Raw genomic sequence first — 14775 nt, forward strand, 5'->3', positions numbered from 1 at the left:
TTTTTTTTGTTAATTTAATGTTCATATTTTAGTACTTTAATGTTTATATTATTAATTTATTGTTCATATTTTAGAAAAGTTATATTAGCACAAAACTGTCCCAGCAAAGCACACATTTCATTAAAATACTACAGTAATTATTAAAAATTAATTATTAATTAGTTAGATGAGGTCATTATTTTGAATAGTTTTCTTTTAATGAATTCAAACAGCATACAAATGATACAAACATTCAGGCATGGTGCATTTACTTAAAATGTCATAATTTCTTAGAAGTGTTAAATTCTGGCGGATTATTAATTTCTTGCAGAACTGATTCATCACCAACTTTTATAACACCTAGTGTACTGTTCGTTGCTCATTTTATCCCCAGGGTGCCATTACTTATGTAAGCGTGTGGGGTGGTAATTGCCTTAGGTTTATACACCTGACAGTTTTCTTGGTGCAGGACAGGAGTATGTGCTTTTACATAAAACACACCACATCCAAGTTACAGTATATGTAGTCCTGATGATCCAGAGCAACTGAACTCAAAAACATTTTTATAGACAAACCCAAATCTGTGGCCATGTTTCTCTTTTCTCACACCAACAGAACCTATAGAATATTAGGGGTGTCCGTCAGGGGGGTGTCCTGTCTGTCCCGACCCTATAGAAGGGCAGCTCAAAGTGACTGAACCCTGAAACAGATTTGCTTCACATCATTATTATTAATGTTATAAGTTTGGCTTTTATTTTATTATGGGAAAAAGCAAAAATGTATGGCGTTTCCGGGACAATAAATACTCATACAAATATATATAGCAATGTGAGAGGAGCGACCTGGTGAACATTCTGGATTGTCCAGGGAAAAGAAAGAAAGAAAGAAAGACGGGAAAAAAACAATACTTTTAAGGTGACACAGTTACACACTTTTAATTATTTCACTTCACATTCTTGGACACTGTTTTCTTGTTCGGGAAAAATTAATTTCCTCAGCAGGTCGATCCTCTCCTCGGCGCTCCGAGAGACTAGCTCCTGCATCGGCACCTGAAGAAAAGAAGAAGAAAATGAGCAACGAATAAAAGAGGAATGAGGGGGGGGAATGCTGCAAATACTGTAGCACTAAACAATAATAAAAAAAATAATAATAATAAAAATCTATGATAATGAAAAGAGGTTCGATCCTAAATTCAGTACAGGTGTTCACTAGACAGGCACGATGTTGATATGGACGCTATATTAACACTAATTAAATAAAGTCTATTTAAGGTTCAAAATTTTTTTTTTTTTTAAATGACATAAACTTTTTCTATAAAATAAAACATATGAACGCACCAGGACCAGGTGATATCCCATGAGCTCGAGATGACGGAGGTTTATCGCCATGGCACCGATGGGATGTGTCGAACCGAAGCAGAACGAGGTGGGAGAGGCACAGAGCAGCGCCAACCTGCGAGAGCGACAATACAAGCACCGTGTTTGTTTTGGATGGGGAAAGGTTGAATACGTATGCAATCACAACTGGTTTTGTTTGTTTTTTTGTTTTGCAAATCATTTTATATATTATGTACTGAAATGTTTGAAAATAAATAAGTTAATTATATATTCAGTTTATAACAATACAAAAAAAAAAGGGGGAAAATTTAAGAGTTATGCAATGTTATATATCTGGAGTCAAGGTTACCTCTTGGTTTGCTCTTGTGTTGTTTTCTGAGGCAGCGTAGCCACAAAGTCTAAAAATAAAAACAATAAGAGAACATTGGTTTGGAACGGATTTGATTGGATTGAGTTGAGTTGGATTGGATTGGGTAGGATTGTCTTGGGTGGGACGGTGGTGTAGTGGTTAGCACTGTCGCCTTGCACCTCCACCTTGAGTGGATGGATTGGGTTGGATAAGCTTGGGTTGGCTAAATTGGATTGGATTGGATTGGATTGGGTTTGCTTTAATGGATTGGGTTGGGTTGCAATCTGATGTCTTGTAAGTTACCGATAAAGTAGTGCCCTTCTTCGATGACTGAGTCGGTCACTGCATCCTCTCCAAGCAGGTTCTTCAGAGTTATGAGCAGCGCAGGGTCCACGAGCCGGCCCTGAGGAGGTGAGCCATCGAGACGTGGTATGGATGAGAGGGAGGCGGGGAGATCGTGCCGGTCCAGACGCAAACACAGATCCAACGTCTGGAGCACTCGCTCATGTCTGGCGTAAAATGGACTTTCTGCAGGTTGTGCAGGGAAAAGGAAACAGAGAGAGTGAGTTAACTGATTTGTACAATCTTAAAAAAAAACATAATCTGCATCCTCGAACCCTGACCTTTGTTTAGAAGATCATCCAGAACATCGTTACGCAGCAGCTTCTCCAGCGCAGCCCGAGGGAAGTGTCCGAACACACAGAGGCAGCCGACGGCTTTCAGGACGTCTGCACCGGACATCCTGGGAAGATACGAATCTAAGACGTGCGTCACGCTCTCCAGAAACCTGGCGAGAGACGGAAATACATACAGAAATCAAATGTCGGTCTGATGCTACAAGGCGCCTGTCTTGATCAAGCCTCCTGACTCACGCCTGCTGATTTTCCTTCAGATGATGGTTGAGGAAGGAGTAGGACTTCAGGACGCCCTGCAGGTCCCGGAGCGTGAGGATGTCGGCTTTCTGGACGATTCTCTCAGCGAAAGCATCCATCAGGGCGACGGGCCGAAACCGGAGTCTCGTAAACTCCAAGAGTAACAGCAGCACCTATAAGGACGTCGTGATTAGTCGGTGCGGAGCGAGACACAGATGGAGATCCTGAGAGTTTGAGAAAATGTCTGACCTGTTTGTTGCTCCACATGGGGAGCGTACTGGCCAAGTACTCGGAGACGGACGTGAAGAGGTGCGAGCTCTTGTAGCCGAGGTCGTTGCAGGACTTCAGCACCGCCATCAGCCTGGTGAAGGAAATGCTATGTACGTTCTCTAAAGGAGAAGAAGAAGAGGAACCAATCACCATTACTTCTCGGCATCTTTTAAATTTGCATTCCTGGCAACCCAGGATTAAGTTATGGTTTCTAGAGTAAAAAAACAAGGCTTTTTGTGAATAAAACTCCCCTGGGAGTAAAGATCCTTACCAGCGAGCTTCTTCCTGCAGACATCCAGGAGCGGTTTGGAGTTCAGCCGGATGACGGCCAGCGTGTCCAGCATGTACTGCACATTCAGAAGCGTGAACTGATCCACCATGGACAGAGCTTTCCTCTAAAAAAAAAAAAAAAAAAAGCACAAACACCAGAGTTACGCTCTCAAGCTGGTATCAATAAACAGTATGGAAGGATGTCCGGAGCACAAACAGGTCAGACCTCTAGCTTATGTTTAATGGCCGGCGAGGCGTCTTTCCCGAACAGCCGCATGGTGGTGTGGAGAAGCATGACGCTCTGGATGGAGGGAATCCGCTCCTCCAGGATGAGCCTTGAATGAGAAGTGAGGTATTTTTTTGAGCACTGAAATGTAAAAAATAAAATAAAATATAAACGATTCACGAGTCTTACTTTAAGCCCTGTTTGAGCGCGTCTGAGTTTTTGCAGCTCTCCATCTCGGCGAGGCAGGCGGCGAGTACAGAGAGAGCTTTCTCGTTCTCAAACTCGTTCAGACGTTCCTGGAAAGACACGACAACATGTTCTAAATGTGATTTTTATAAGTGAGCGTTTGAGTGTTTTTTTTAAGGGTGTTTAGGTCAGGTTCTGGGACGTGACCCCAGGACCATCAGAGACACCGCTCCACTAAGTGAGAAATGTCTTGATGCAGGGAGTGTAGAAACCTGGATGACTCGGAGTATGGACTGCACCACGTAGCTCCTCTGAGACACCCCGAGCTTGACCAAGGACAGCAGCGTGAACGCCAGGTTGTGACAGTTCATGCGTGGCGCGCTCATCCTGGCGCTGTGGCACAGCTTTTCGAAAGTCGGGTGCTCGGCCATGAGCCGGAGCTCCCAGTGCCTCCGCTCGTCCGGCATCTTCTTGGTAACGTGCCACATCCGGGTCAAGCTGTTGCTGATGCACCAGGGCGCCACCTTGCACCGGTCCACCAGGTCCAGGATGTCCGAAGGCGACCTGCACTCCTTCAGCTCCTGGTAGAACCCGGCTCTCGTCTCGTTCGTTTTAAACGCTGACAGGTCAGGGACTCGCAGGCTCAGACTGGTCTGGTCGTTATCGGTCTGGTTCGACGTCTGGATTTCTTGCTGGCAGAAACATCTAACGCCGTGAACCCCGGACCACACACTCCGGCTTGTGGATCTGTGGACCTGGAGAGCGGTCCTGTTCAGGGGGAGTGACGCAAACCTGCTCAAGATGGTAGCAAACCTAAACATCTTGATTAGTGATTAATTCAATCCTGGATCTGAGAATAAAAAGCAAAATGTGTGTGTTAGCAAAAATCACATGGGGTCACTTTAATTCCTGTTACATTTAATTGTCACCTTCAATTAGGTTGGATATCTAAGTAGGCAGCAAACTAGCCTTTACGTCTAATTAATCATTTACACATTATACATCTGGTTAACTAATAAACTAATTCCTAAAACTCATCAGATTTGCCAGAATTAGTCAGTTTAAACACTACTCACCCTTCACTATCTCATCCGCTCCATTTCTGTCGCATGGATTCGTCGGGTCAATCCCGAACAGACATCTAATTCAAATCGAGTGCACTAGATATCCCATCTAAGTCATTCAACTCAAAGCGCGCTATGTAGTCGTCACTAAGGGATTTGTAACACATCCCTAAATCAGACCGCGGCCATGTTTTCTAGCGCTTCCACTAATATGTCCGACCTGATTAACAAATAAACCAAATTAAATCCTGTAATACGTCGTAACATAAATCAACATCAATAAAACAGAATAATACATTTCTCACTGATTTGTTTGTTTATTTTTTTTATTTGTTTAAACGAAAAGCTTTTATAGTATAACGCGCTAGCCTGGGACGCGTTTCTAGCCGACCGCTTTTTTGTGTAACACCAAAAGGTTGCTAGGCGACTGTTATACACAAGGAGGACTTGAGGAGGAATGGCTAAGTTTGTCCTAGCAGGTATATATATATATATATATATATATATAATTTGTTGGTTTGTTTCTGTTTAAAACAGCAAATTATATCTAATTAGATGTCTTAATGAAAAGCAGAAACAAAGAATTATGTTATAGTGATTATAATAACAACATTTATATAGAAGACATGTTTTTTCTCTAATTGTGTATTTCTCTGGATAGGAAAGGCGGATTGTCCTTATTATGCCAAAGCTGAGCTTCTAGCTGATTTGCTGCAGCGTATCCTGCCTGATTTCCGCATTCACAAAATCTGTGTGCTGCCCGAAGCCTGGGAGGTACACAAACACACACACACACACACACACACACACACCCCAAACCTACGGTACCTCACACACAGTCCCTACCCATCTGGTTAAGTGCCGCTAATTAATTTAAGAAGTGTTTATCCTTAAATTCCTCTTGGCAGAGCTGGCTTCAGGACACTTGCTCGTCAAATGGTTGGAAGCACCAGAGCAGCCCGATGGTGTGGAGGGAGCTGACCGAGCGTGGAGGGAAGGGCACGCTGCTTGGGGGATTCAGTGACTTTCTGGAATATGTACAGGTTACACCGACTTTAGAGATATTCATCACATCAGTAAAATAATGCTAAGAGTGTAAATAGTTAAACGGTTTAATCTAATAATATAGGATCTGATCTTTAATGTAATCAGTGCTATTATCATTATTAATTTTAGGTTGAAGCCCACGTACATGTCTGTGTGTGTTTTTGTACAGCAGAACTCTCTGTCTAACTTATTAATACAAAGAAATCCCATTCTGTAAGGTTGAGTATCTTACGCCTTGTTTACACTAAGTTGTCCTTCTTTGGTGGTCAGACAAATACACTCCCTGTTAAAATTCACTTATACCACTTCAGCGCTGTTATTTCAGCCAAAGTGAAAATATGAACTAATCCCAGTAAAAATATTCACTTTATTGTTTCTAATTAATATCTATTGGTGCAGGTGTTTGTTTACATTGAGACAGTAGCGCATTAGTAGATGATTTTAAAGTAGATTATTAAATCTGGCACATAACTGTTCATAACATCACTTTTACTCAACATTTAGATTTTACTTATGGTGCAGGTTAAACTTCAGGCAGAGATCTGAGGACTGCAGGAGATTCATTATATTCTGTCCAGCGGTCGATTTAAGACGCGCCCACAGGTTGACGTATGCGCAGTACGCTGTTAAAACGCGTGACTTATAATCCGGTAGATAACTGCTCATAACTTCAACTCTATTTATTAATTTAATTTAACTGACGGTGCAGGTTAAACTTTAGACAAATAAATAAGGAGTAGAAAAGGTCCAGGTCCTCTAGTGTAGGAAACATAAAGATATGATTGAAAGAGCGAGTTCTGACCAATGTACAGACTAAACTTTTCCTTTATTTATATAGATTTATTTTTTACATAATTCGTTTATTACATATGGTTTTATTTCTCCACATTATTCGTCCATTTTCACATTTATTTAACTGTATAATTTGTAACATGATTCATTAATTTCCAAAAATTAATTTTCCAAAATTCCATGTGATTTCTTTGCCACAATTCATTTCCTTCCTCCACAATTAGTTTGTTATCGCGTGGATCATTTTCCCCACCTTACTTATTTTCACATTCCAATTTATTTACTTGTGACACAATTTATTTATCACATAATCTTTTTTTTCCACCTGATTCATTTTACCCAAAATATTTTACATATGATTAATTTATTCTCACATGATTATCACATGATTTATTTATATTTAAATTTAATTTATTCTACAGTACTTGTTTTTTTATACACAAATCATTTATTTTGACATAATGCATTTCTATTTTAACCTCATTCCTTTTACAAAATTCAATCATTCATTTTCATAATTTTTTTACAATAATTATTTTCCCTGTATTTATACTTTATAACAAAATACTCAATACTCAATACACAATTTCTACCATGATTTCTTTTTTCCCACACAAATAAATTTTCACTTTTTTTTTTACATTCTTTCACTTTTTTTACTTGAATTATTTTCCCACATGATACATATTTTTTTTTAAACAGTTCACTTATTACATGATTAGTTTTTTCACAGGATTCTTGTTTCATACTGATTTATTAATTTTCATGAGATGTTTACGATTCTTTCCACGTCATGCCTTTCTTATGAATAATTTTCACTATTTTCATTTATTTAATTTCAACTTTCATTTGATTTATTTACATTTCCACCTTATTCTTTCCACATGTATAACCTTTTTATGATTCCTTCCATATGATCTTTTTCATTTGATTAATTAATTAATTTCTTTTTACTAGTGGATTTATTCATAAAATACGATTGATCCTTTCAAGGAATAAAGAGTCTTTCACACATCACCAATATATTAAATCTGGAATCTATTGCTCCCAGACTCCCGCCACGAACATTTCTGAAGGCTTAAGAAACATGAGTTTGAGAGAGATATAAAATAGAGATCAATGTGTTTACAGAATAGTTTATTAACAGTTTATTAATAGTTAGAAATAGTTTATTAGTGTGTTTACTTTTGTATCGGTGAATAAGACCTCTCTCTTTCTCTCTCTCTCTCTCTCTCTCAGGGCTACTATGGGATCACGTCAGACATGGGCTCAGAGCTAATGCTGAACATTGCAGCAGAGAACCTCCAGACGATGGAGCTACAACTTCAGGACGAAGAACGACGACGTAAACTCCACCGATCTTACCACATCTGGATCGGCAGGTCAGCGTCAGTCCTGTTATTCATGTCATGCTTGGATATAAGCAGAATCCAACCTTTCAGGATGTCCAGTTATCTCCTTTAGGGGCTGTGCTTTATCACGGCATCCGGTCGTTGATTATGTACAGTAGTAACACAGCTCCCATTTTTCTCCCATTCTTCCTATTCTTGGATATTTTCCACTATTTGTCACATCTTTTTATTCCTTTATTCCTCCCAAATCAAGCTGATTACAGGTAGTCCCTGACTTATGAACATTCGAGTTACGAATTTCCACGGATACAAACCGAATGTGGTTCTACCTCTGGTTTAATGACGGAAGGAGCTCACATGTATTGTACAAACAATAGACACTGCACTGCACCAAATACCAATATTTACAATTGTATAGAATATTTTTTGGGTGTAAGTAAATATATAAAATGTATAATGTTTTATAGTATATTGTATGTGTGTGCGTACGGGGTGCGGGAGAAATAAGTCGACCTCAGCGGTTTCAAAAAATCCGGGGAGCACGATGATAGAAAATGTCTGTCCTGTAAATCTGTCCTGATGGTGGATAATGCTAATTTTGGAAAATCCTCAACAGAACAGAGTTCACAGTCCAAATACGGAGGAAAACAGCTTCCCCTTGCGATTTTAAATGTGCAGAGTAAACACTTACATTTCACACGTGAATTCATTTCCTTAGACGCGATTATGGTTTTCGGCCACATGATGGCAGTGTGGGAAAAGGGGACAGATTTAAGACTCACTTTGTCAAACTTGTCGGGGACTACCTGTGACACCCTGTCTTATTATTCATTTTACTAAAACTGCGCAGTTTTAATATCTCACTGTCTCTATCTCTGCAGTGCCCTACACCCTATCTGCTACCACCTCGTCCCGTTACTCTTCACATCCAGCGTTTTCACCGCTGTGCCTCCCATCAGCCTCCACTTTTTAGACATCGACGCCAAGGAAGACTCTCTGTTAGCTCTTAAAATGGAAGTCGAAGACATGGCTCTGCCTCGGCTCGACGACATCACCATCCACAATGACCAGAGTCAGGCGTTCCAGTCAGCCGATCTGATAGTCCTCCTGGACGACTGGGGACACAGTGAGGACACGGAGCAGCGGTTGAGGCGAGTGGTGGAAAGATTTAGTCAGTACGGAAGTCTGATCGAGGACAACGCGGGTAAGGATCTACGCGTGCTGGTGGCAGGAGACGTCTATCTCAACCTGAAGTGCGGCCTCCTGATTGAGAACGCGCCCTCTGTGGATCCACGATGCTTCGTGGCGATTGCAACACAACTGGAAGGAGAAGCGAGGACTCAGCTCGCGACGCAGCTGTCGGTGAAAAGCCATGGTGATTGATAACAAGTTTAGCTCGACAGATTCCTCACTTTACGATAAATGTATATATGTATGTGCTTAATGTAAATAGGGACGTAAATTAGCTCTTTGATGGTAAAGTTGTAGTGGTCAACATTTGAACAGTTTTTAACTCCTTCAGCCCGCCCCAATTGCCAGCGATTTTCATAAATCTCCACCCTCATAAATAAACCAACAGTTAATTTTCCAAACTGGTTTAAACAGGTCAAGTGAGATATGTAGTGCTGAATACATAATGTTTTTTCTATGTGGGTCAAAGTGTTTCCAATTTACTGAGTGTGGCTTATACAGTAAGGTTTATAAAGGGAATTGGTTTGTAGTATAAAGCAGAAACCAAGCTTGTCATGGATGTGATACTGTACAAAAGCCTGAGTTACTGACTACTGCATGGTCAGTGGTTCAAGCCCCAGCTCAGTCACCTGCTGCTGGGCCCTTGAGCAAGGCCCTTAACCCTGTCTGCTTCAGGGTCACTGAAAAAATCACTGACCCCGTGCTCTGATCCCAGTCAACTAACAAAAATGGGATATGCCAATTTCCTTATAAAACTGCACAAAGTGTACTTTAAACTAAAGGGTCCTCAAAGCACCATCACACTAAATATTGATTTTGTTTTATTAATAACTATTTACGGGCCTTTATTGTTTTGTTTTTTTGAAGCCGTCCTTGCTCTACAGCATTTCTCAGACCTTTGCACAGTACTGTATGATGGATGTCCTTATACATTGGGCGGGGTTTAGACACAATTTAAGTTTTAAGTAAAAAAAAAAAAAGGTAAAAACATTAAAACAAATATATTGCTGTTTCCATATTATGTATAAAAATGTATTCCAAAATTGTTTTCTCTTGTACCGTCCTGCTTTAACCTTTTCTCTTTATGACCTAGATATCACCGATGTCATTATTTGGGGAAACATCAGCGGTCGTTTCCACATCGACCTCCAGCGAGCTAAGGTTTACAGATATAAAGGTGCCATCTGGGGCCCTAAAGGATTCTCGCAGGACGTCTTGGAGACGGTTTATGATAGGTAAGGAATAAAACAATGGACAAGCCTAAAAAACACAACCTCTGCAAAAGGGTGAAGGTTATGTTACAAGCCTGAGCTGACCTAAATCTAATTTTTTAGGACAAAATCTAAGCCACCTCAGTTACTCGAGCAGAAGGGTTACAAATAAAGCCTTGCTTCGCGGCGTGTTGTGTCTCTTAGTGTCACATGACCAATGAGAAACAAAACCCCACTTTTGTAAGAATCACGTGAACGATTTGTTTGCCGCTTCAACTGACTTTAGTCAAACTTGTTCACATGGATGTATCATTGTTGTGAACTCTGTCATTATTTTCCTTCCTATATAAAGTCCTAAATCAAGATTCAGGAAAACCACTTTTTTTTGCATTTCACAATAAACACATATTTCTTAAACACACAACAAACTTTTGATTTACATTAATACCTCTCATCTATCTCATCTATCTCATAAACACTAGTGTTCCATATCTAATTTTCTTTCCCTCTTCAATTAATTTTCTTTAGTGTGTGTTTTAATCATTGTTTTGTGTATTGAATCCTTAGTCCCTAATTTGTGTATCGGATACAGTTATTCGTAACCATTTTCATTTCTCCAAGTAAGGTCATTACTTAAATTCACTGCTAGAACGAAGTCAATGTTATTTTGTTCTTCACTAAATTTTCAGAGATTCAGAAATTGTAGTGATGTGCACCAACATTCCCTTTGCTTCATTTTGTTGCATTTTTGGTGGGATTTTGAAGCTATTAAATAACACATATGGAATTAGGTAATGAAATAACAACAACAGTCAGTTGTTATTTTAAGACACAGAGGTCAGCCTTTCTGGATGAGTTCCTGCAAGAATAATATTGTCAAGTACAACCCATCAAGCACCAGGTAAAATCCATTAAGCTCCATGATGAAACTGCCTCTCACGAAGACCTTCCCAGGAAAGCAAGACCGAAACTGAGCTCTGCTGCAGAGGAGAAGTTCATTTAGAGTCACCAGCTTCAGAAATCAACAATTAACAACCAGCACCTCAGATTAGAGCCGTTATAAAGCTTTACAGAGCAGAAGTAGCTGATACATCTCCATATCAACTGTTCAAAGGAATTATTGTGGATTTTGGATAAACATTTCCAGTATTGTTTTACAGTCTATAAAGGATCAGGAACAATCATGTAGATAGAACGTGATCCCAAAATCCACAAAATTGCTTGCAAGACTAACTGCTATTTGCTACACAAAATTTATCCACTAGATGTCACTACAACAAGCTAGGAAATGAACCTTTTAGTGAAACTATTGGCTGGGAAGTCTTGACACCTACTAGCGTCATCGTCATCAAAATAACAATATAGCGAAGGGATGTAAAGGCTTGTCCACAATTTTTGTAATGGGTGGTCAATAAGGTCAACATAGAAAGTCTCAACAGTCAGCAAAACTGTTACATTTCCCCTTTTTTTTGGATTTTTTTCCAATTCCTTCCCATCACTAGGGGTCTCCCACATTAAGGCTACTACTACCACTCAGTCGGGAGGACCGAAGACAATCACGAGTTTCCTCCGAACCACGTGACGCCAGCCGACCACATCTTTTTAAACTACTTGCTAAAGGACCGTTGGGGGCGGCGTAACACACTCGGAGGACAGCGCTATCCGATCCTTCCGCGTGCGTGAGCTCACAGACGCCCCTAATTGGCTGTAGAGCCGCGATTAATGTGGGAGCACCAAGTACCTCTCATCCCTCCCTTCTGAGAGTGCTCGGCCAATTAGCTCTCTCTAGACCTCCTCTAGACCATTTTCCTATGTTATTTATTATTTCAATAATTCTACGTTTCCTTTTGACAGAAAATGGCTGAAGAACAATTTCCCGAGCTTGGTCGGCGCACGTCGACGTGAAATTTCCCTCAAGACCAAAAGGCCTGCAGCTATTTCAGCAAGCAGAGCAATAATTACAGCTCTGAACGCGTGGATCAACGAGTCCTCTTCTCAGGAGATCTTCTCTCTGGGTGTAATCAGTACAGGTATGTCCCCCCAGAGATCTGCAGAGCTGAGTAACAACTCAGAGGAGGAGCTTTTCTCTTCTGTGAGGTCACATTTGGTTTGTTTAATACAAAAATTAGAAAATGGAAGCCAACCAAAACACAATTTGACAAGTTTTATTATTTAAAAACTATTTAGCATGTATCCTCCAGCCTGAGTGCTTCGTAACAATCAACGGTAAAGCTGTAGGTTTTAAGATATCTCCAGGAGAGACAGTTAAGACTTTGTTTGTAGCTGCTATAAAGTTAGCAAGAACTTGTTTAAACTGATAAACAGATTAAAAAATAATATTTGGCAAACTGTAACTGTTGCCAAACCTCTGTGGAATAAAACATTAAAAGTGCTGTTCGAGGAAAATAAAACAGCATCAGTATGATAAAACTTAATCTGCTTTATCACACCACCACAATATTGATTGTTTTCCTATAACGGCACAGCATAGTGTTTTATTTCTTACAAAGTGGGAATGGATAATAGCAGTAAATGCTTTACTCTAATTCTTTTTCCACACATGTACCCTTTCGGATCATCTAGGGCACTTCGGTATTCCTGACGGTCTCGTTTTTTGCGTCCCCGTGACCTTCCAGAAGGGCAAGTGGTCGGTGTGTTCAGACATCATCATCACAGAAGAGCTGGGAAGGAAACTGGAGGCCGCTGTTAGTGAGATTACAGAGGTGAGCGCATAGCAAGAAAAAAAAGAAAAAGAATAAAATAAGTTGATTGATCAGAAATGAACATAATTTAGCACTTTTGTGTGTGCTGTTCATTATCTTAAGGAGAAGACCGCTGCAGCTGGAATAAGGATGGGAAGTCAATGAACAAAGATGTAGGACGGCGTAAATGCAGAAGTTAAGACCTTATTAATTAACATTGAAATCCAATCAGGGATCATCAATCCAGATGACCAACAGAATTATGCACAAGAGCAACAACAGTAAACCTAACAGATTAAATCAGCAATAAGCAAAACAGATGTGAGACAACTAACTGACTGGACCTACAACTGAACAATCTACAGATTTTAAACATGTGACGGAGGTATGCTATGGGTTCAAGACAAAGTTCAACTTAAAAATTCAAACACAAAACATGGAACATCGGCTGTGTTCCATTCCACAGTGTTCTCCCTACTCCCTGTGCAGGAAATGTCGCTTAAGGGAACTTTCATACTGCGGACATTAAATCATGAATATTTATTGAAACAAAAACTGATACTATTATGAAACATATACTACTGAAATGTGTAAAAACACATACATCAATGTATTGATTGATTTACAGAGAAATTTGTTATTATTGCGCAGTTTTTTGTATTTATTTTTTATACAGATTATATAATTACATATAATATTAAGGGTTTATTGATTTAATTAAATTAAAAATAATTATGCTGTATTAAAATTATGTCATCCTCTATAATAATGATAATTGATATATAAATCCCTTTTCAAGCTCCCTTATTTGGAAGTGAGGCACAATGAATGATGAGAATTATTTCATGTCCACTTCCGACGAAGTGATGGAGCATTGTTCGCTTGTTCTCCACACTGTTCGCAGTTCCCTGAGCAGAACTGAGCAGTTTTACTCCTTGCGGTTTGGAATCGCACTTAACATGGCTGAACACCCTGTTTAGTGTACTTTGCAGGGTACTTCAAGCTGATCGAAACGCACCCCATGGGTGCAAGGCGCCCTCCAGGGGTTATCCCTGACAACAAATCTCTAAAATAATCCTCTAATAAAAGTTCTTTATCAATCCAAAAGCTGTTTGTTGTTCATTAATCATTTTATTGGTTGTAGTAAACTGAATGTACTTGTTTTTATTTCATATTCTATGTATTTAATGCGTGTTGTGTTTACCTTGTCAACGTCCCAAAATGGCTGCACTCATACATTCAGTGCTAAGCATGCTTGAAGTGTAATTTTATTTAAAATCTCAAGGCTTTTTTCAGTAATTTACCACAGAATATAAGGTAAAATTACCACATATACATCTTTGACACAACCTAGACATTTACTAATATTAAAGATGAACCTATTAATTCAGTTAGCGCTCACTGCTAAGTATATACTTATTGTAAATTAAGTCATATAATGTCTTTTTTATAACATTTTAACCAAACTTCTGAGGTAAATATTGATCTTATCTATGTTTATATGTCAAAATAAGTTATCACTTAGTAATTTCTGACAAAATCTGAGGTAAATTCACCATGTTTACATCTTTGAAGCAACCTGGAGAATATCTAATTAATTAATATCTAACATTAGTTTGGTTAGCGTAAAATGCTAAGTGTCCTTAGTGGGAAAGTAATTAAACTATAATTCTTTTATAATAATTAATTAATACTTCTGAGGTAAATGTTGATATTTTCTATGTTTTTTTTTTTTTTTAATATTGCTACAGTCACATTCCTCTTATATTATCCATATCCTCTGGAGACCGGAATGTCCTCATATGAGGACGACATTTTCTCCCAACTTCATTGTAGAAGAGATTTTTTTTTTTTTTTTTTTTTGGAGCTGATGAGAGACAATTATCGTCATTTTCCGTGTTGTCATGGCCGGCCCAGATATTGCTCG

At 39.3% G+C, this 14775-nt stretch overlaps 2 protein-coding genes across 2 annotated transcripts; one reads left to right on the forward strand and one right to left on the reverse strand.

The window, feature by feature from the left end:
• Positions 1–189: 189 nt before the first annotated feature.
• Positions 190–4660, reverse strand: fastkd2 (FAST kinase domains 2). Its single transcript, XM_053477188.1, has 12 exons — positions 4566–4660; positions 3762–4339; positions 3493–3599; positions 3304–3412; positions 3079–3202; positions 2787–2926; positions 2538–2710; positions 2289–2452; positions 1969–2193; positions 1666–1714; positions 1317–1431; positions 190–1028 (listed from the first exon to the last, which is right to left on the reverse strand). The coding sequence occupies exons 2-12, from the start codon at positions 4308–4310 to the stop codon at positions 918–920; spliced, it is 1866 nt and encodes a 621-aa protein (XP_053333163.1). The 5' UTR covers positions 4311–4339; positions 4566–4660; the 3' UTR covers positions 190–917.
• Positions 4661–4949: 289 nt separating this feature from the next.
• On the forward strand, positions 4950–13477 carry mdh1b (malate dehydrogenase 1B, NAD (soluble)). The gene is made up of 9 exons (XM_053477417.1): positions 4950–5032; positions 5215–5327; positions 5462–5596; positions 7632–7774; positions 8626–9119; positions 10029–10170; positions 12001–12176; positions 12730–12869; positions 12972–13477. Exons 1-9 carry the CDS (start codon positions 5011–5013, stop codon positions 13011–13013), a joined length of 1407 nt encoding a protein of 468 aa, XP_053333392.1. The 5' UTR covers positions 4950–5010; the 3' UTR covers positions 13014–13477.
• Positions 13478–14775: the final 1298 nt, after the last annotated feature.

This window comes from Clarias gariepinus, chromosome 18 (genome assembly GCF_024256425.1).
Source record: "Clarias gariepinus isolate MV-2021 ecotype Netherlands chromosome 18, CGAR_prim_01v2, whole genome shotgun sequence".
NCBI lineage: Eukaryota > Metazoa > Chordata > Actinopteri > Siluriformes > Clariidae > Clarias > Clarias gariepinus.

Bases quoted from the DNA above. Each gene is read 5' to 3' on its own strand.
- fastkd2 (XM_053477188.1), bottom strand. From the start codon at position 4,310: ATGTTTAGGTTTGCTACCATCTTGAGCAGGTTTGCGTCACTCCCCCTG. The intron at 2,927-3,078 runs GTAAGGATCTTT...CTTCTCCTTTAG, and splicing joins CTGCAGGAAGAAGCTCGCTG to AGAACGTACATAGCATTTCC. The intron at 1,029-1,316 runs GTGCGTTCATAT...TCTTTTCTTCAG, and splicing joins TGGGATATCACCTGGTCCTG to GTGCCGATGCAGGAGCTAGT.
- mdh1b (XM_053477417.1), top strand. From the start codon at position 5,011: ATGGCTAAGTTTGTCCTAGCAG. The intron at 10,171-12,000 runs GTAAGGAATAAA...TCCTTTTGACAG, and splicing joins TTGGAGACGGTTTATGATAG to AAAATGGCTGAAGAACAATT. The intron at 12,870-12,971 runs GTGAGCGCATAG...CATTATCTTAAG, and splicing joins CTGTTAGTGAGATTACAGAG to GAGAAGACCGCTGCAGCTGG.